This window comes from Ornithodoros turicata, chromosome 6, assembly GCF_037126465.1.
Source record: "Ornithodoros turicata isolate Travis chromosome 6, ASM3712646v1, whole genome shotgun sequence".
Taxonomy (NCBI): Eukaryota; Metazoa; Arthropoda; class Arachnida; order Ixodida; family Argasidae; genus Ornithodoros; species Ornithodoros turicata.
The window spans coordinates 63390025-63410813 of NC_088206.1; the positions used below are offsets into that span (position 1 = coordinate 63390025).

The 20789-nt window shown below is 44.1% G+C and overlaps 3 protein-coding genes and 1 long non-coding RNA gene across 5 annotated transcripts in view; 2 read left to right on the forward strand and 2 right to left on the reverse strand.

The window, feature by feature from the left end:
• LOC135396988 (equilibrative nucleoside transporter 1-like) overlaps positions 1-2742 on the reverse strand; it is a 17268-nt gene extending 14526 nt beyond the window's left edge. The window contains exon 1 of one of the 2 annotated variants that reach the window (XM_064628265.1): positions 2634-2742. Coding sequence is in view for 1 of the 2 variants with exons in the window: in XM_064628264.1 (XP_064484334.1) it covers positions 2634-2689 (56 nt within the window). In the remaining variant the exon portion in view is untranslated. The remainder of the gene's footprint in view (positions 1-2633) is intronic. The other variant, XM_064628264.1, reaches the window with a different exon arrangement.
• LOC135396997 (uncharacterized) overlaps positions 1-11037 on the forward strand; it is a 16382-nt gene extending 5345 nt beyond the window's left edge. The window contains exon 2 of the long non-coding RNA XR_010423570.1: positions 10820-11037. This is a non-coding gene — a long non-coding RNA (uncharacterized LOC135396997). The remainder of the gene's footprint in view (positions 1-10819) is intronic.
• Positions 4715-14474, reverse strand: LOC135396985 (WD repeat-containing protein 43-like). Its single transcript, XM_064628260.1, has 17 exons — positions 14263-14474; positions 13740-13883; positions 13428-13549; positions 13226-13343; positions 13033-13145; positions 12805-12904; positions 12433-12497; positions 11431-11608; positions 11252-11341; positions 10234-10335; positions 9140-9277; positions 8871-8989; positions 8029-8092; positions 7839-7952; positions 7148-7214; positions 7039-7085; positions 4715-5574 (listed from the first exon to the last, which is right to left on the reverse strand). Exons 1-17 carry the CDS (start codon positions 14446-14448, stop codon positions 5440-5442), a joined length of 1902 nt encoding a protein of 633 aa, XP_064484330.1. The 5' UTR covers positions 14449-14474; the 3' UTR covers positions 4715-5439.
• A 148-nt stretch (positions 14475-14622) lies between these two features.
• Positions 14623-20700, forward strand: LOC135396986 (equilibrative nucleoside transporter 1-like). The gene is made up of 13 exons (XM_064628261.1): positions 14623-15164; positions 15249-15330; positions 15414-15568; positions 15654-15748; positions 15816-15866; positions 16422-16507; positions 16598-16744; positions 16817-16850; positions 16949-17019; positions 17128-17242; positions 19541-19626; positions 19772-19968; positions 20187-20700. The coding sequence occupies exons 1-13, from the start codon at positions 14947-14949 to the stop codon at positions 20296-20298; spliced, it is 1449 nt and encodes a 482-aa protein (XP_064484331.1). The 5' UTR covers positions 14623-14946; the 3' UTR covers positions 20299-20700.
• The last annotated feature ends 89 nt before the right edge of the window (positions 20701-20789 follow it).

Genomic DNA, 20789 nt, shown 5'->3' on the forward strand with positions numbered 1-20789 from the left:
AGCCAGGGGTACGGTAAACAATGTTCCACAACAATTGTCGTTCCAATTCCCTTATAAGGAAAACTATCAACGGTCTGAATGAATCCTCTGCATATTGCCCCCGAGGGGCGTCGCCTCCTGCATTCTGTTCTGCACCCTATGGCCACTTGTTGCTCAGAGGTCAGTCACCGGCAGGGCAGACAGCTCTTGAGAAGCGCAGGAGGAATCTGGTTTCTACTGTGCACAAAAGTGTCTCTATATGCGAGTGTCGGTTGTTCAAATCACGCGAACGTAATTCTAGACTTGAAACATGTACCAAGGAAGCCCTCGCCGTTGATGTCGGAAAGACTACGATCTATACGACGCTATGCAAGGAACAAGAGAAATTGCGGGAGGCAGGAGATTGGGCTGTCATTCGTGCCCAGGATTCACTTATCCGGGAATTGTTCAAGTTTGCTGAATCCTTTTTGAAACAGGGCAGGTATACACACGACAGAGCGTGGGGCGGCGAGGTGAGCAACGTTCGGCACGGCCCTGCTAAAAAGCAGGGATCGGAACCGGTATTTTTTTCGGTTCGGGTTCAGGTTCAGGCATATTGGTTCGGTTCAGGTTCAGCTCCGCAGCAGCGCAAAATATCGGTTCGAACCGGTTCAGTTAGGAAAGCGAATTTTGAGCACGATTACCATGAGAGCACAAACGAATGTATGACAAATGCACAAGCATGACAAATGTACTTTTGTTGTTGGTTACCAACACAGCAGTTGTTCACCGTATACAAATTCGTATACAAATACCGTATACAAATTCGTTGCTCATCGTATACATTTTTTTTATATAGGTACATACATTTTTTATATATTTTCACAGCCTAAAATGTCAACTCAGGGTCCCTGGACCACAAAAATAGCGTACAAGGAAGCTTATAACCGCCAAAAGGACGACCTCGAAACTAACACAACTGAATGAAGGAGGAAATACCTCGCGCACTTCGGTTGCAGTTTTCTTTTGTTCAGTTTCGGTTTCGAATTTGTTTAGCAACGCGGCTCGATGCGCTGTGTAAATCGCGTGGTAAACCGTAGTTCCGATCTCTCACAACGCACATTACGTCTGAACCGTTTCGCGAACCGGTAACCGCTTAAATTCAGTTCCGGTTCGGTTCAACGCTAGAAAAATAATATTTTTGGCTCGGTTCAGTTCCGGTTCAGCGAAACATACGGGCTTTTACCAGTTTTCGGTTAGGGTTCAGTTTCTGTTCCGATCCCTGGTTAAAACTAGTCACAGTTTTAACTTTTATATAAACCTTGTGACAAGACCCCGGAAGTGCAAACGTATTGTGATGAAAGCGAAGACACCCGGCTCCTACAACAAATAAAATAGGAAACGGCAAAAAATACGTCATAATACGCATGACCACACATATTTCGCGTTCCTTCCAATGCCTCATTCACCTCCTTCATATTGATACCTTCTTATTGCCCATTTCGCCGCGTCCCACGTGTCTCACACCACCGACAGATCTGAGAGAGTGAAAGAGGGTGTTACGGGCCAAGAGGCCATTTCCCGCTTATTTCAAGGCCCGTCCATTGAGTTATCCTGTCGCCGTTGTCTCCGACAATTTGCATACACGCTGTACTTCTCGGTTAATTTATAAGTGAGTTAGGATGACATTCGAGCGTCGACACGACGTGTGCACAGATTCGCCGAGACCAAATCTGTGCGGAATGGCGAAACATATATCAGACCCATCGCAGCTGCGTTAACGAGCCCATAAACGCAGCTGGAGAACCGCCTTCTCTCGTGCGAAGGTCATCTTGGGGGTAACATTGAAAATGGGTGAACACTCAAAGTCAACGGGATAAACAAAGCAAACTTTGATACAGAAAAGGCCAATAGGCGATTTCCCCTCGAACGCGGTCAGTTGATATGTCTTGAGAGTACCGAGCAGTGGCGGATCGATAATTTTTCTGAGCGGTGTCCAACCTTGGGGCATAACATGCTACATACTCTACCTAGGGTAAATTGAGCACTATGTGAAGACAGAAACTGAGGAGGGGGTCAGGATCTCCGGACACCCCCTCTAGATCCAGGACTGGTTGCGAGTGTCATTGAAAGCTATACCAGACCCAATCAGTTGTTGAGGCCGCAGTCGTTTTTACAGAGCACACTTTAAAAGAGAGACAATTAAGAAGAAAGTTACTGACCTCCCCCGCTCAATTATATAATCCTGTGTATGTATTAATCTGAGTATATGTTTTAGTTAGAGAAAGACCCCACAAATTTTCAGATCTTGCATAAATCGCTACTCGGAGCAGTTCACGGATGATTGGATGTGATTGCGCTCTTACACACAAACGAACAAGACATGAAACAGAAAGGACACACACAAGACAGAAGAAAGAATGGACAGAAGACGGGAATGTGCAGATAGAAAATGCTGAGAAGTGTGATGGAGGGACAGGAATGACAAAGGGAAGTGAGTTAACCGTTCAGTGCTCTCCTAAACAACGTATAAAGCTTTTCACGCTTTTCGAATATCCTTGGTTCATTCATTGACAATTTCTCATGAACGTATGGTAGAGCCGGGCCATCCCAAGACATTATAGAGACAATTACACATAAACGGTTAATTTTCTTGGTGAGTAAACCTAACTTACCAACATTTCTTGTTTATTGGTTGCTGATGTGCCTCAGCGATGTAGTTAAGTTCCATGTCGCCGCCGTTGTCGGTATGTGCCTACTGTTTCACAGAATGCCGGTATCAGCTGTGCTCTACTGATTCCCATGGCCTTCTCTCATAAAGAGGAGAGAAATTAATACACAAATATACGTCACCCATACGCCACCACCTTGCGCAGATGCGGCGCTGATGCCCAGCGCATTCAAACTTGCGACATGAATGAAATACGTGTTTATTTCCCACTCCTTGGAATCGATGTCGTATCATCTGTGTACAAAAGTTCGAAATTCGTGCTATTGAGACAGGTTTCGGTTTCGATTCAGACGACGACCGCTACGCCACTACACGGTAGATTCGGCTGTCGTCTGCTGTGGGTCAACCCAACGCGCTTGCAAAGCATTCGATTTGGACAGTCCACTATGTATAAACATAAAGAGGGAGTTACGGAATATCTACATTTGATCCCAGTCTCGACAAAAGACCAAAAGTAATCAAACCGCTGATTCCAATTACGTTTCGCCATATATCTCAAAACAGTCTTCAATCTCCTTTCACGGTCGCACATCCTTCCGACGTCCGCCAAGGTGTAGTAAGTTGTTACGTTGAGGAACTGAAACCGGATCTGAACATGCCGTTCGTTTTGCGTTCGTTGCTCTGCGGAAGATTTTGCATTTGATATAGCTTTCACGTAGCTTACCACTCACAGTCAAATAAAAAACTCTGCTACCCAAAAACGCTTCGGGCCCTTTAACTTAGAGAGAAAAAGAGAGAATATATACGTATATATATATTTGTAAGTGCTCAAACGTCGCCATGCCAGTGCTGGACAGCTGTTTCGGCCTTATTGGGCCATCGTCAGCAGTACGCAGGCAGGCAACGTTTAAGCGGATGGCGTCAGAAGGTCACGTAGCACGTGATTCCTCCCGTTAGGGTGTGCTAACTCACCACTGAAAGCCCAGTGCAAAGCACTGCACTGGGCTCTAAGGCAACTGACTGGGCTGTCGTGCATATGTAATTTCTAAATGAATTAAATGAAGTCATCTCGAAATATGCCTTTGGTGTAGTTTCCTTTGGTGGTGCTCTGTGCGAACTTATTTCTTCTGTGTGTATATATATATATATATATGTATATATATAAAGAGTGGAAGTGTCTACTGCACATGCCAGTCCATCTCGAAGCAATAGTGTTATTTTATTCTTCGTGTAAACCCGCGCGAAACATTGGCGTAGTTGACGTTATTCGATGGAATGCATGACGAAAGAAGACGCCGGATGTTGAGAGTATGCCGAAATTCCCTCTATGAAAAAAAAGCGAAAACATCCTTCCCTACACTACCATTCAGAGCACGGCCCTGAGAAAAGGAACGCCTTCGCCGCACGGGCGCCTCGACGTTGTCTTTCTCCTCTGAGCGCCGCCCTCTCACTCCTCCGGTTAGAGAGTGACGTCACGCGCCCGGAATTTCTCCAGCTACGGAAGCAGCGCTGATCTTTAAAATTCGTTTATGTATAAAATCCATGCACTTTTCGGACGAAACGATTAGCCACGTAGATCGTCGGTCGATGCCGAACATAGTGGTATCGGTTTCCTAGATGAGATTCCGGATGCTACCATCCCTTCAAAACGAAAATTTTTCAGACTACTATTTCCACCCCCATTTGGCCTTGTTGTGATGCAAGTGCATGATTCAGTGAAACAGTTTTCACCTAGAAATAGTTTGAGCCATCCCTGCTCAGCACATCATCTCTGCATTTTGACAACCGTTCACATTTACTGTCAGAGACATTGCAGCCAGCCTTACCTACCCTTTTATCTCAAATTACTTATGAAAGCAGCCCACTTCATCTTACACTTAGTGTTCAAGGTGTCCACCTCATAACTATACCTAATGTTAGTTACATGCACAATGTACATGGTGAACTAGGAACATAAATGGGAATCTGAATACTGTTTTAACATTCTGCCTCAAACTGTACCAACTGTTGTGTACGCCATTTACGACACACTGCAGAAGCACACAAGCCAGACTTCATGAGCAGTAACGACACCAAAGTCAGATATCATGTAAAATGACCATTTTACTGTTTACATGCTTTCTGCTCCACCTCTTTACAATTGCAATGCTGTTCTGTACAACTTTATGGCATCGAACACCTCCAATTGCCTACAATATGGCAGCATACAGCCTTGGCCAGCATGACACGCGTTTGAAACGAAATCCAGAGTGCCACAAAAAGTCCTTTTGCGGAGCATGGAAAATTGAGAGAAAAAATGCGGATGACGAAAGTAAACAAAATGACTTGGCACCCACCACTGCTGTTGCGAAAAAATATCTACATAAAACATGAAGTGTAAATATGAAATCACACTGTCGGTGTACAACTACATACAAAGCAGAAATATTTCAAACATGCAGTAACCTCCCATCGCTTGAATCTCACGCAAACGTTTTAAGGTAAACATAGAAAAGGCTTTGCTTTGCTGGTCGGTCAACAAATTTACCCAATCACTACTTGTAACCATCAGGTGGCTATTTTAACTATCATAACCATTACAAGGAGTACTCTGGAAGGGAGGCCCGTGTACGAAGCACGATCTGCCCTGGTAGCACATCACGTTACGTCAAACACAGGTTCCCGAACTCTGCATAGAGGAAAGCACTCTGGATCACGTTTCCGCAAGACCACACGGGGATTGAGGTCCAACTCAATGTCCACTTCTCTGCACGTTTGACGTTTCCTCTATGTCTGCCCAGCCAAGGCACTCATTTGCCCCCTTTGTGTTGCTATGCATCCACAGAATCCTTGTCCTCATCCTCCTGCCTCTCCTCATCTGTATCCTCCTCTCCCTGACTTGAGCTATCCATGTCTTCTTCCTCCTCCTCTTGCCCTTTCTTATTATTGGAAAGACCCCACATATCCTGAAATGGTAGCGCAGCAGAGAATATTAAGCAAGGTGTACAAAAGTAGTATTGGGGAGTAGAATTTTGTGTACGGTAAGTAACATTCCAGTCGTTATGGATTCCAAGCAAGTACAGACCATGGGAAATGTTTGTTTTATGGCAGACTGTGGGGAGGTAAGGTACTAAACATGCATTAATACATTAAGAAAATTAAATAATGGGGATCTTAAAAAAGTTGAACTGGCCAGTCTCTAGAGATCGGCATGAAAAGAAGTCATCAAAGGTCAAGAGCTTGTCGAATATACATTCCCAAAAATGTTTTGGATATCGGAGATACGTAGCCAGTTAGATCAAATTAATGAGCATTAGTAATGCATGCAATGTAATGACCAGCAATGACCAGCATCTCTGTCTTGATAGTCCTGTTTTGCCCGTTCTACAAAATGGCTACCGTATTTACTTGTGTAATTTGCACACCCCTAGCTTAGCAAAAAAAAAAAGAGAGAGAGAGAGAAATGTGTAATTTGCGCATCCAGTTTTTTCGTTCGCAAACATCTGGCGCAGTGCCTCTCTGGGACTGTGGCGATTGGTTTCTGCCTACCACGTGGCTTTCACCACACCATCAGTGCTGCCAAAAGTTACTGCCGTGCTATTGTTCAGTTTGCGCCGCAAACTGCATTTGGACGATGGTATGGTGATAAAATGGACGGTACTGCAGGGATTTTCCCTGCACCTCCTCCAAAATACCGGCCAGTGAGTCAGTGAGACTTCCTGCAATCTCGCCGTAGTTCATCAGTAGGATGAGTGGACCCAACATTTTGCCTTCCGACTGTGGGATCGGGATAAATCACTCGGACATGCCCGCCATATTGGAGCAGCTCATACATCATTTCAAAAGCAAAAAAGGATAGGCACATGTAGCATATAGCGCATAAATTAAAGGAAAAATTCACCTTTTTCCCCAAATGTAGGTGTGATCTACTACATGTAACCCTTTGTGGCCAGGAATATTTTTAAGAACACGGTCCAAATTACTGTCCATGTTTATCCACACTAGCATATTAGCAGGTTAGAAACAATCTCAAACAGATGTTTCAGAACCTGTACGGGTTGCGTCCTCAGAGTGAAAATACCCGTCCTGGAATCCAGACGAGTCATTTATTGAACAAGGGGGCCTAACAGTCGGGAAGTGGACCTGGATGTTTGTGTTTATGCATCCTTATCTGTTTTACGCTCGCTCTGGCCAGGTACTAATGAGCTCATTGAAAGAGAAACTACATTGTGCATACCAAAGAGATAATTAAACCTATATAAAGGGGGCAATTTTATAACTCTATTGGAGTAGAGTGTCTAGCGACTGCCGAAACGTGACTGGAACGGGGGCTGGAACACTTCTAAGCTAGGCGAGGCCTGGCGTATTGACTGCAGCGGGTGAAAGCCATGCATTGAATACGAATGATGCCACTGAAGAGAAATCCTTACCTCATCTTCAGAGTCTTCAGAGCCCTCCATCTCTTCATCAGACGACTCTGGAATGAAAGGGAAGTTAGGGCCAGATCCCTAGATTGTAAGGAGAGCACAAATGACTCACCTTCTTGAAGAACACAAAGTGGTTGTGATGGCAACTCTTGTAGGCTGTCCTCATTCCTACCTGTCACCTGGAATGGTGTGGACACTCTTTAGCACACTTCTTATCACGTACTATAGGGGACACGACCGTCTAAAGTCAGCACTCTGTGGTTTATCTCATCTCAAATCGCCAGGTGTTGCAAGACTATTTCTTTCGAGTAATAAACACGTGCAGCACATGGTCCACCTTCAAATACAATACTGGCACAACACTTTCAAGTGCAACAGAGGTAAGATGGGACGGCGAAGTACTGACATGCGATTTTAGTTAACCGTGTCCCCAACAGTACAAGAACTCATTTTAAAAATATATTTTTCAGAGTGGGATATAAAGAGCTGAAAACTTGTCACGACAAATGCGTAAACTATGGGGAACATTGTGTTGCATACCACATGAGGAGAATCATGTACTGCGAATACTTGAAATGAAGAAAAACCAGTTGTTTGACTTAATGATGCGTTGTCGTTGAGTACCCAGATGACAGGGAAGAAATTGAGTAACACTGCCAAAGGTGATGCCACGTACAACTTCATTAATAATGAATTGGCCGAAGAACAAAAGTGCACAGAGTGAAATTCAGGGAATTATCGAGTAAACCAGAGGATTTCAGGCTCCAGCATTTCTCTACATTAGAAGAGGGGTAGAATCTCACCTGGGACATGATGAGATCTAACCGACCCCGTAGCCGGCACAGCTTGTCAAACACCTCTGTCCTGGCTTCCAACAGCTCCACAAGTGGATTGAGCAGCGTCGTTGCCTCCTTGCACTAAATTGGAAGTTTGGGGTTACTTCAGTTTTCCAGTCTCATGCTTCCGCAACAAAAATGATGCCCATCCACTTACGGTTGTGAGGAAGGAAGTATGAACAACTATGATGGTCTTTATCCATTTCATGTACGTGGACACCCTAACAAAGAAGAAGTGGAACATTGTGAATGACATCAGTACAAACTTCAAAAATACAGGAGTGGCTTCCAAATTGACGACGTGACGTCACGGACTAACAGCAAAGTGAAGGAGCTTCTCTGAACCGCAAGATTGAATGCACTCTTGCGCACCAAGGTTGCATGCTGCACTTTTACTTTTTGTGTGAAAGTGTGTCCCAAGGCTAGCAATCCTAATTTCTATGCTTCATAACATATTTTTTTTAGCTCAGTAGAGGGACTTGCAAAATACTGTAGAAGCCTATTATTTCGCGCCCCCTTAACTTTCATGATATTCGCGAATTTAGCAGCACACTAATTTTTCGGGTTCCCAAAATTTCGGAAAAGGTACAAAGGGGCGTTGTCCAGTCAACTAGACAACTGAGACAAACATGGAGCTCCATGCCCTGGGATGGTATTTGTACTTCCTGATGACCGGGGATATTCTTCGAGGGCAAGCTGCAAAAAAGACGCGTTGTCGTCCCTGTCCCTCGTTTCCTGTCCTGTACCTTATTCACTGGTGCTTCGATATGCTTCCAACAAATGAAGGTAAACAATCTGTGTTTTCATCGGATGCAGTATTATCGGCGATTTGGAGAGTTCAGAGGCATTCGCGAATATATTGACAGTGCACAATCCACCAAATTTTGGGGGCGTGAAATAATAGGTCTACAGTACACTACAACTAGCAAAGGACAGTAGGCAATGTCACACAACTGTCAGAAATCTAGCCAGAAGGACGTCTTTTCAGAAGCCACCTACCTTGCCCCCCTTCGATGCATACGCTTGTGCAGTTCTCTGAGCAAGGCCAGCACACTTGTGATGGGTAGCCTACGCACTGTGTTCCTGATCAGTGTTTCATCCGACCTATCGAGCACGCTCTGGAAAAAAGATGGGAAAGTTAAAATGTTGTTGACTCCTGCAGCGACCATCACAGACAATAAAAAACAGTAGCACTACCCGCGTGACCGGCGTTACAACAAATTACGAGACAATTATGGTCAGTAACTGTTACTTGACGTGCTACTTACACTGAGCAAGCGATCGTCGTCACTCTGCAATCCCTGACTCAGCAGCTGACAGAGGTTGTCCGCGCGAGGTGGTTCCCTTTCGTCCTTTTCTTCCCATTCTTCAGAGTCCAGGACTTTCAGCCTCTCCTCCATAGGAAGCTGCGTGTCAACGTAACATTGCAAAATACGACAACAGTAGCTGCGTTCTTTCTGCTTGCACTCCTTGCACTAAGTGCAAGAGGGCAGCATATTTGCATTCCCTTCGGAGAGTGCAACCGGCACCCCTGCACATTTGCATTCATTTCAAGGTGCCACTTGCTCCATTTCTAGACCAAACTGTGAAACTGTTGCACTGTTGATTGAGCAAGTCAAGCAGAAAAAAGGCCCAGTAACATGGCGGTCGAAGACGCACGCACATTTTGGCTAAAATTGGAAAGCTATTGTCGAGAATGCCGAATGTGGCCGAAGGCGTGTTACAACGTGTGTGAAGCGTGTCGCAAAACAATGAAAGCCTTCTCAGCAACGTCACTGTTCATCGCATAGTTCGTGCAGTTCCTGGCTGCACAAAATTTTGGCAGCAGTTTGATTGTCATAGCATTTGCTGTCACTCAAGAGCACATCGTCAGACATTGCTGAAAATTCTTTCACGAGCCAAGGTGGCAAACAAAACATGCACTCGTATTCGGATCAAGCAGTTTGGAACAGTGCTGTCGTTGCCGCATCCATTCATGACGTGCCTTATCTGCAGTTCTTCAACAATGGACAACATTGCGTCTTCTGAATCAAAATTAAAGACCGATAGCATGGCAACTTTGGCAATGCATTCAACCGGGTCCACTGACAGGCAGCACGATGAACTACATTCACTATCTGCACTCTCACATTCTTTTCAGGGGGGAATGGCTGCACCAATCAGGCAACTTTTTCGTCATTTCCGTTGGACCTTTGGTAAAAAGGGTAAAACGGGGCAGTACTTTTTATGGCGAAAAGAACGCAGCTAGTAGGTCAACTGTCTGCGCAGCTCCACAGTTTCCCCCCCTCTCAGCGTGCATGGGCAGCAAACTCAGTGATCCATCTCCCAAATAAGGGGATAACGTCCCAAGATGGCATCTCACCTTGCTAACCGGAGTCTTGGTCTTGACAGTTGACACACTGGGTGTCATATGCCCCGGGGCTAAGCTCTTGACATCTTTGCTGGAAATCTGTGGCTGCTTCACCTGAACAAAGAGCATCGACAAATGTAAGCGGTGCCCCGATGTGACGAAAAGGGGTGTCTGACGGAACACACTGCACACGAAAACATCTTCCTTTTAGGGCTTCAGGTATCACACCCAGTGCAATTCTGTGAAATGTTACGTATATGGGTATTCCGTTGGTGCTGCACCACATGCACAACGCCTCATCTGTAATGAAACTATACATATGAACTATATATGTGACATGCGAGAACAACTGATGGAAAAGAAGTTATCTCGTGACAATGTTAAGGCTACAGCTGAGGATTTCATCCGCCAATATTTTAACTTTCGTAAGCGGGGTTCCAGTAGCTTGACCAATAAATGGGGTATTATTTGTCGTTCGAAGTGCCACTATGGCATTTCATTTACTTGCTATTATAAATCAACCTCGCTCAAAGACATTATGCACTTCCACAATTTTTTTAAAGCAGCAGCAAAACTCATAGTTTTGAATTTCTTCCAGAGAAAAAGTGGCGTCAGTCGGAAGCAAGCGTCTTTCTCCTAGCAACAGCGTGACCGTTTCTCCTCTTTGCCCAACGTTAGAATTCTGCCAACTGCTGTGGTGAGCAGATGGAAATCGGCCTTCAAAAAAGCAACGTCGCCAGACTTTAGGGCTTACCTGACAGGTTGCACACCTTATGATGTCCTACTTGCGAAAACTATAAAAGCAATTTCCTGATACTTCTAACAATATATAACAAAGATTGATCTTATAAGATAAGATACAACAAGATCTTGATAAAGAAACAATATTTTGCGAGGATGCAGTGCAACACATATGGATTGCAACATAACAGCGGCGAGATAGAGCCAACCTTCAATTTACGAATTCCCTTACGAAGATCAATCCCCTAACTGATAGACCTGTGTTTAAAGCAAGCGTGCAGAAACTCACCACAGATGATTCCACCTCCTGTTTCGATGTGGACTGTGACTGGAGTTGCCGCACTAACCACGTCTGTGTCTGGAAATTGTCTGTGATACTCTGGAACCGTAAGCACTTTGTGAGCTAATGTCTTATCCAAGATGGCGCCCGAACGGCTTCAGTTCAGAAAAGAAAATTCTGCAACGTACGAGTCGTTCGAACGAAGGCCGCAGGAAGGTCCCGTAGCAGAGCAACACCGAGCCGGGGTCGTCCGGCACGAGATGTGCTGCCAGAATGGGCAAGGACTGGGGCCTCTCAGACTGGCCGTTCCTTGTGTCAGATGCAATCTGTACAGTGAACTTCGGCTGCACCGGTGTTTTGCACTTCCTGCAAAACCAGTATGAATGAGAAACATCAGTGACAAATCCAACATTTGGACAGAAGGCAACTGTAAGACACGAGGTTGCTGTTAAGGTAACCTGTCCAACGTGCAAGCACTCTACGCAAAGACACTCTTGCGTTATTGGGTTTGATGCATTTTGAAAGAAGTGGAGGGGAAAAAAATCGGGTCTTATTTCAGATGTAAAACAGGGTAAAACGAGGTGGGAGGACATCCGGTTCCACGTGAATTTCTGATGCAACCCACTCAAGCGTTGTCCTCCTGCGCACTGCTGATTGCCCAGCAAGGCCGAAACAGCTGTCCAGTGCTGGTGTTGGGATGTTTGGGAGTATAAACACAGGTGGGGAAACAGTTTCCAAGTAAAAAAAATACTACTACTACTACTACTACGAAAACAAAATCCTGTCTTCCATTTCAGAAGAACATGGGCAGCTGTGCTGAATATGCATGCTTAGTAGTTTCCAGTGCTCATGTTGCTGGCTGAATTTGCATTTTGGCTAGTTTGTTTTAGGGGTTTTACAGGTTTTACCCTGTCTGACAACAATGGAAATCTGGGTGTAAAAATGGGTTTTACAGGACAGTTGACCATGCTTCTTATGAACATTCCTGTGTCCAGCAAATTCAATTAAAAAAGAACACAATTTTTTTATGGTAATTAATCATTCACACAGTCACACAAATGCCTTGTGTAACCATCGAACTGTCAGACATGGAACTCCTAAAATTCCATAGTTCCCATAACCACAAAAAAAAAAAAAAAAACACTCAAGATCTGATGATGAAGTCGTGAAAAGCCAAGGAGCATTCTTACCCATTTAGCTGAAGCTCAAACATGTGCAGCAGACCACTCCTAGTCACAGCTGACAAGTAAACAACCTGCAATAAGGAAGTTAAGTAATTATTCCACATCAGAGTCTGTTAACAAGGAGGTACGAAGTTACTAGACATGCTAACACTCACACAATACAGGCACAACCTCAATATCTATAATATACAAACATTATCTATTTTCTCGTGGCAAACTGATGATCATAGTGAAGTGAGCCACTTCGTTTTGGCTGTGTAACCTAAGCTCAGATTTCTTGGCTAGCCACTACAGTGTTTTGTGCACGCTGACGGTTTATTGGTTTGCTTGCTAGCGAAAGAAAGCTTGTCATGCCTGCTTCTGAACATGTTAGCTCACCTGTCCATTTTCGTCTGCTTGAGAAACCGTTAGATGTCTCGCCTCGTCTGACAATGTGAAAGATGCTAATGAAGAGGTGCTGCTGCCTTCCTGCAGTGTCCTGTCGACAAACAGACATAGAAGCCAGTCTATACCAGTTTATACAGCACAAGTGTACGAAACAATAGTAGCATACTGTAACTTTTAATGCAATTAATGAAGAGTAACCCAGAATAGCAAAGAACTTACCATGCGCTTAACTGCCTGTCATTAACGGCAGATGACAAGAAATACTTCTTATCCTTGTTGGGTAAGATGACCGGTAGCAAATGCCGGACCTCTGTTATGTGTCCGGTGAATTTCTGTCACGGAGAATATATTTGATTCATTTAAATACACATAAATCTTGTAGACCACGCCTAGAATGACAGACTCAGCATACCATGATGACTGTTTGTGTCTCGATGTTCCACCATTTAATGCTGCTGCTTGCGGAGAGAAGCGTCTGAGAGTCAACAACAGACACAGCGTAGACGCTTCTTCTATCTGCCTTCCATTTACTGCAGTAGCAATGAGGGTCAAAATTTTAGCACACTCTCAGAACATGGCTTTTGCAACTCCTCTGCAACAGTGAAGGTACTCGCCTTTTAACCTTGTACTTTGACACACTCCAATGTACAATGTGCTGGTCATCTGAACAACTGAAAAGGAAGTCTGACTCGGGGTGCCAGGACAAGCCATTGACAGTGTCGCTATGCCCGTCAGACTGGTGGGAGGACAAGCTATTAGCAGTGATACAACTCAAAACTTTTGGCATTGCAAGGTAACTGAGCACAAGAAAACTGAGATCTAGCTGGCTGTAACGTGAGCCCTATGTTACACATGAACGGAAGCATAGGAAGAAACAAAGATGCACAGGCAGCAAGTACTTGATAAGCCACAAGACGATGACTTACCAACTCTGCATGCAAATCCCCCTTGGCCACACTGTAGAGCAAAACCGTCCCGGATGCTGTACCCATTGCAAGAAGACCCACTTCCGATATTGTCGATGCCACATCGTTGCTTGTTTTTTGTCGCTTTTTCTTTTTCGGGGATGCCTGCAAAGTCAAAATAAAGAAAATGGGCTGAAGTTGCCTGCTGTGTATGAAAGTGGACTCCATGCAGAAACATGTTCGATCACTGCATCCTGACCATTGCGTTACATGCTTTCACCCTTTTTTTTCCTACCAAGGGTGAATTGTGTTATGCAAACACAGCATTCATGATGCGTACCAAATCCGCATGGCCACATGGTCCGGTGACAAACCGCTTCAAGCCGTGTAATCTTTCGATGAATAATGACAAGAAACATACTACACCTTGACATTGTTCTATCAAGTGTAAAATACGTTGATTTTTATATCTTCCGCGGAATTTATAAGTGCACGTCACGAGAAATCGTGCCGCAACATGCACGGTATCGACAAGCACACTTACAAAGTCGTGACGCGTAGGTCCCCAAGACAGGCATGTGCAAGTCGCGGAGAGATGAGAACTAGGTGTGTACTCTTGCTTGAGCTTTCCTGAGGCCGTTTCCCACAATTTCAAACGACCATCGGGGGTTGAATATGCGAGTAAGTCACCATTATTTGATACCGCCACTGGCTCACCGAAGGTCGCCATGTTTCTCACACGTGAAATCAAATACCCGACACGCATGCGCGGTGATAGTTGAGGTAATTGTAATTAGATGAAATAACTTATAAATTTAAGCTCTGTGTGAACTAAAATTAGTTTATAACTCAAACTATATTATTCAGCTGCGAGGGCTCATAATTATTTTGTTGTGGAATATCACAGGCTTCTGGTTTTGAGGGTTCAGCTGTTCTGCCTCTTTAGCATTTATTGCCTCTTTTTATGCTCAGATTTTTTTCACAGATATTATGTTGTTGGACGGCTCCGAGGGTTTTGAATCTCTGCAGGAGCAACTCCAGATGACAGTCACGCTCTTCTATACATAATCTTGAGTTGTGTTCCTCCAGCAAGTGGCCGTGTTTACATAGATTTGAAGCTGGAAAGTCGTGATGTGCCAAGACAGCTACTACCGCGCACAACGCACCCCGTGCCTTACATCGTTTCCCATCTGATATGCTTGGTCTATAATTTTGTCTCATTGAATTGATGGATCGCTCAAGGACCTCCACTATGGATCCCAATGTGCCAACATACAGGAGACATTTCAGCACCACTCTTGCTCTACATAGTGACACAAGTAGCGGAACAGCTGGAACCTTCACAAGTCCCAAACCGTATGTCATTCCTGCGGACGAGGTGTTGGGAGATTGCGACGAACCGCTCTTGACACCTGGAGCCTCGGTGCACGTCTTGCCTGTTGACAAGTGAGTGTCTTTAACGTGGTAAAAAAATTAAAAAGACGCAGACACATACAAATTTATTTCATTTTTGTTCTGTCTCTCTTTCAGGGGGTCGTTTGTTAAAAGGGTGTTCTTTTTACTTGGAATAATTATACTAGTACCATCAACTTACCTGATGACAGCCAGTGACGTGAGTTGAACTTTATCAGCAATTCCGAAACACGAAAAGCTGTCGTGTTGCATCTTAACTAACCACTCTTGCTGTCACACTAGTACTGGATGTACAAGTTCAGGAATGCCACAGCGGGACCACATGTGAACGCATCTGCAAAGACAACCTTGCAGACTAACTTCTTTGCAGCCTATGGTGTCTTCACAAACCTACCAGCTTTAGCCACAATCTCAGTCACGATTATGTTTAACCACAGGTAAAAATGTGTGTGTAGAAGTAGGTAGACGTTTTACTGACTCATTATTACTGCAGCAGTGCTGATCTTATTTTTTTGCTTTCAGAATACAGCAGAGACTGCGCAACATGATTTCATTATGCACTGTGATAGTGATCTTTGTAATGCTGACAGTGTTTGTCAAAGTGGACACGGATAACTGTAAGTGTTGCTTATCTGGCCAGGGGCTATTGTACACATTACGATGAGCAAAAAACTTGCTTTGCAGGGCAGTATGGATTCTTCATGTTCATTATGGCTACCCTTCTCGTCTTGAATGGTATGTATTAGTTGGTAGCCTAACCTATAGTGACTTCCTAACGGGTACTGTACGTACAGCACAGCATTGCTGTTTTGACAATTTGTTTTCCTCTGTAAGCAAATATCTACTAAGCATCCCAATTCATTCCTGGGCACTAATACATTCACCGTGCGGGGTATGAACCGAGCATTGGTTAAAATAATGGAGATAATTATTAACTAAACACCACGAACAAAAATGATGATTGGTGCGACCTGACTGCTGCCGGCACGAGGGAAAAACTAGATGTGAGTCAGAAGCACATGACTTTCCCCACTGACAGACTGTCTTGGAGTGAGCGTATTATAGAAGTGACATCAGGCTGCTTGTAAGGGTCATGTCATTTTTTTGTTTTTTCACGCGGAATGCGATATGGCAAGTCATCCTTCACCGTGAACTCAAAATTTTGGGGAATCTCTTTATGGTCCGTTCACACACCCGCATTAATTTGAACACTGTAACAGAGTGCTACTTGTGAGGAACCTTTGACCATTGTGCAAAGTTTGAAACCAATTTGCATACCTTGCCTTGCAGTGTTTGGAACTTGGCTTCAAGGAGGAATATTCGGCCTAGCGTCACTTTTGCCTCAGGAATACATACACAGTTGTGTCATTGGAATGGTACGACAGAGCACCCTTTCTCGTGTGAACGGGGCTGGAGATGGAGGCATGTGAATTATATGCTTCATGAGTGCTTTTCTCCCGATCCAGTCTGTTGGTGGGGTGCTCTCCTCGACACTCCAAATCTTGGCCATTGTTTGGCACCCGCATCCAACGAACTCTGGCCTGGTCTATTTTGGGTGTGGCACTGCCCTATTGGTTGTGGGCCTCTTAGGTTTCTTGGCTATTCAGCATGTGGTAACGTTATAAGCACTTCTTTCAATTTTTTGACTCGTGTTCTAAGGGGAGTAACCTTCTTTTCTGCCGCAGGAGTTCTTCAAGTACTATTTGAAAAATCCTGCAGGTGTGTGAAAGCTTTGTTTTGCAGTATTATTCATATTAGGCATCTGCTTGGACTTGCAGCGTAAATCCTTTCTGTAATTTTTTTTTAATGTCTAACAGCGAGCGTCCAGGACATAATCACATACGAGGACCTTGGGGTTGATGTCCCAGTTGTTTTGCTCTTCAGAAGGGTGGGTATTTACTGGTTCCTTTGAAGCAACTAGGCTGTAATGTCATACCACTCGTTATTTAAAAAACAAAAATCCTTTCTTGACCAAATTTGAATTTATTTGACCAAGGTGTGGCAAGAGGCAATATCGATCCTGGTGATATTCTGCGTCACTCAGTGTGTCTTTCCAGCCGTCACTGTACTCGTAGTGTCAAAGGATGTCCATTCTGGATCTGCATGGTCAGGTACGCCTCTCTTTAACATGCTACTTTGACGTGACTATCTGTTTCAGTGGCGAATGGCGTGTTACGCTGAAGGTTGCGGGCAAAGAACAAATCAGGAAATGTCCTCGTGGATTGTGGCGGTTTAATCTTAGTGCAACATAAAATGGTGCACCTGTAGCCCTTCGTCTCTGCAAAATGTTTTTGCTCAGCAACACTTGTGAATATGCTATTCAGTTGTCTTGCCTCTCATATTGCCATCTGGTAGATACATTTACTGAGCAAGTTTACTTCAAAGACAGTTGTTAAATGCTAAACTTTGTCAGATCCTTAGACATTGTTTGACTTGAGTCTTGACACCAGCGGCAAATACAGGGGGATTTGAAGTAAACAAAGCGCTGGGTTAAACATTAGGTTACCCTCTCCCGTTCTATATGCTTCGAGTATGAAATCCCCCACACGGTTAGGATTTGGATTCGCCCGTGCTTGATACGCTAGTGTAAGTTTCCCAGAAGAGGCGCTGAAGAATTGCTTTGCAGCACAGTCTTCCTTGGGTGTGGGTAACAGTGGAATCACAACTAGAGGAGGCTTTTGGGGGGTTCAAACCCTCTGAAATTGTACTTTTGGTAGTGCATTTGAGAGTGAGACACAACACCCGATAGAACCCTTCCGAAATACTTTTCTGGCTATGCCACAGCGTGCCATGTCAAACATTTTTCCCTTTTGCACCTGACACGCCCCCCTCCCTCTCTCTCTCTCTCTCTTTCTATGGGAGTGAAAAGCCAGAAAGCAAATATCAGCAAAACTTCTGTTCTATGGGGGTGAAAAGCCAGAAAAGCCAGAAAGCAAATATTAGCAAAACCTTTGTTGTTAATGACATTGTCTTCATTTCTGTTAGAAGCACCTTTGATTGCACAAAGACAACAAAGGATCATGCATCCAAGAATGGCATAAAAGCCTAAAATAATAGGCTGTGCACGGAGTAAAAAAAGTGGACATAAAAGAATGTTGATGTTGTGACATACCGGCCGCATCAGGCATGCCTACTCTGGAACTTCAGGGTCACTTGCGAAAATTGTGCCCTCCTCATGCATAGGTGGGAACAACTTTTCTCAGATGTCATAATAATATGAACCTCTGAGCACCCTCCATACATCCATGCATCGACATCCATACGTAGTACATAGTACAGGTCGAGGAAAAGAGACTAGGGGTGGCACACGTCCCCTCAAACTTGAAAGAAATAACGGGAATGCCCATGTGCCTACCCCTGCCACTGATTTACATCAAGCTATGATACACATAAATGTGCATCGAACGATCACCATTTATGGTATAGGCGCTGACTGCGCGGGGGCCCTTCCCGCACCGGAACATGAACTGGGGGGGGGGGGGCGCCTCCTCTGGGAAGTCCCGCTAAGAGACTGACACCAATCTTTTGGCTCGGCGTGCCCGGGTCAAAAGAGCGAAGAGGCACCAACCCCAAAAATGCATCTTGCAATTTGTAAAATATGTATCCGCCCACCATACTCATTATCACAGTAGAAGTTGTGGCGAAGAAACACAGTGGATGACACAACACATAGCCTGAATTTCGCCCAAAGCAATCAGATCAATGAAACGAAGCAGTCGAAAAAGTACCAGCAGCTGCCAGTGAGGAGTAACGGTAGGATCTTCGGAATGCATATCCGTTGGGAGCGAGTTGAACTCCCGCTGCTCCATTTCATTGACCATATTCATTATATTGCGCACATTTCAGGTCAAACACCAAGGATTCAATGCATTTTTTGTTCCTTTTGCATTCTGTGTTCAAAGGTGTAATGCCTTCAGTTGTGCACATGTTCACTATTTTAAGTTCTCTCTGTTTCTTCTTCTTCGTTTTTTTTTTCTTCTGTTCTTCCTGCCTCTTATTTCTATACCAGTTCTGCATACATCATAGGATCAAGCCAGAGTGTGAGATTATTCAGCTTTAGTTTTGTGTTCTTCATTTTTCTTTTCCCTTTTCTTTCCCCTTTTCTTTCCTTCTTTTTGTTTTCTTTTGCTTTCTTCTTTTCTTTGCCTTCTTTGTCTTCCCCCTTTCACGTTTTTTTAAAAATAACAAGCCGACATCCATCTGGCTTACGTTTCCTTTCTTTTTTTCCTTAATAAACATATCCCCCCCCCCTCCCCGGGAAAATTTATGGTACAGTTGTCATCTTTTCAGTGAACACTGGTACCTCCCTTCAAATAGCTCAAATGTCTGAAAGAATGTGATAAGCACTAAAAGATAACTGGCACATTTTCGCAAACTGACTTGGGTGTACTTCACATCTACATTTTCAGGGAGACTCTTCATTCCTGTGTGCTGTTACTTCCTCTTCAATGCTGCAGACATGTCTGGAAGAATAGGCAGCTCATATGCCCCTTTGGTAATGAAGCACATATGCCTCAATTATTAGAACCCTGAGATTGGGGACGTGACAAGACAAGTGCTCGCCTGCTCACCGTTTCATACGTGTCTGTTCCGCTCACAGTCATTAATTAATTTGACGTTATTGCTTTGATACAATGTAGGGAGAAGGCAAAGAAAAATTGGTCTTATTGCTCAGCATTGTCCGTGTTATCTTCATACCGCTGTTCCTGCTGTGCAACACGGAGCCCCATGCACACATGCCAGTCATCTTTGATGATGTGACCTACATTGTGCTCATGACTGCATTTGGCTTCAGTAATGGATACCTGTTTTCATCAGCCATGGCACAAGCACCTAAGTAAGTGTCCTTGTATTATTCCACTCCAGAATTTCTTGTTTCAAGATTTAAATGGTTAGACACAGAAATGAACCAAATCACATAAACCAAGAAAAAGTGGTTTCAAGCTACGTAATGACTTTGTTGTAAATGGCAATGGTGATCCCTGTAGTTACCTTCTAACAGTCTCTATGCTGGTGCTCACTATTTCGAAAACTATAACCCTTGTTTTGTTTCAGAAAAATGGAGTCATATCTTCAGGAGAAGACTGGGGCAATGATGACAGGGTTCGTCATTGCGGGACTGGCGATTGGTGCAATGCTTTCAGTTGTTGTGGTGAGACTACTGTAGACGAAAGGATCCTGCATTCACTTTCACCTGTGCAACATGAACAGTCTGACTGGCACAGATACGTGGAACTTAGTGTTCATTGCAAGCATTTATTTGTGGAGGTTGGATTTCTCTGCTGTAATTTTTTTTGGCTGTCTATTGACATCTGCCATTATGTGCACATCTGCGGCTATACTTCATTGAAAGTAAACAAAGATCTTGGGAACAGATCTGACCAGCAAGAATTTTATGAGACTACTGGTTTCTAAGAATGATCATATTTTTATTCTTGTCTACTCTCTGTACATACATGAAATGTTATGCAAGTCAGAATGCGACAGTGCAAGGAGTGTGCTGTACACTATGAAAGAAAATAAATATAAATTCTTAAATTATCACATTAAGGATGTGGTAAATGATGGATGTACATGTTTTTCTTTCTTTCACGTGCTTTGCCTTCCACATAAAATAATATTTTTCCCGTGTCTTAGCATGCACCATGAGATGACACT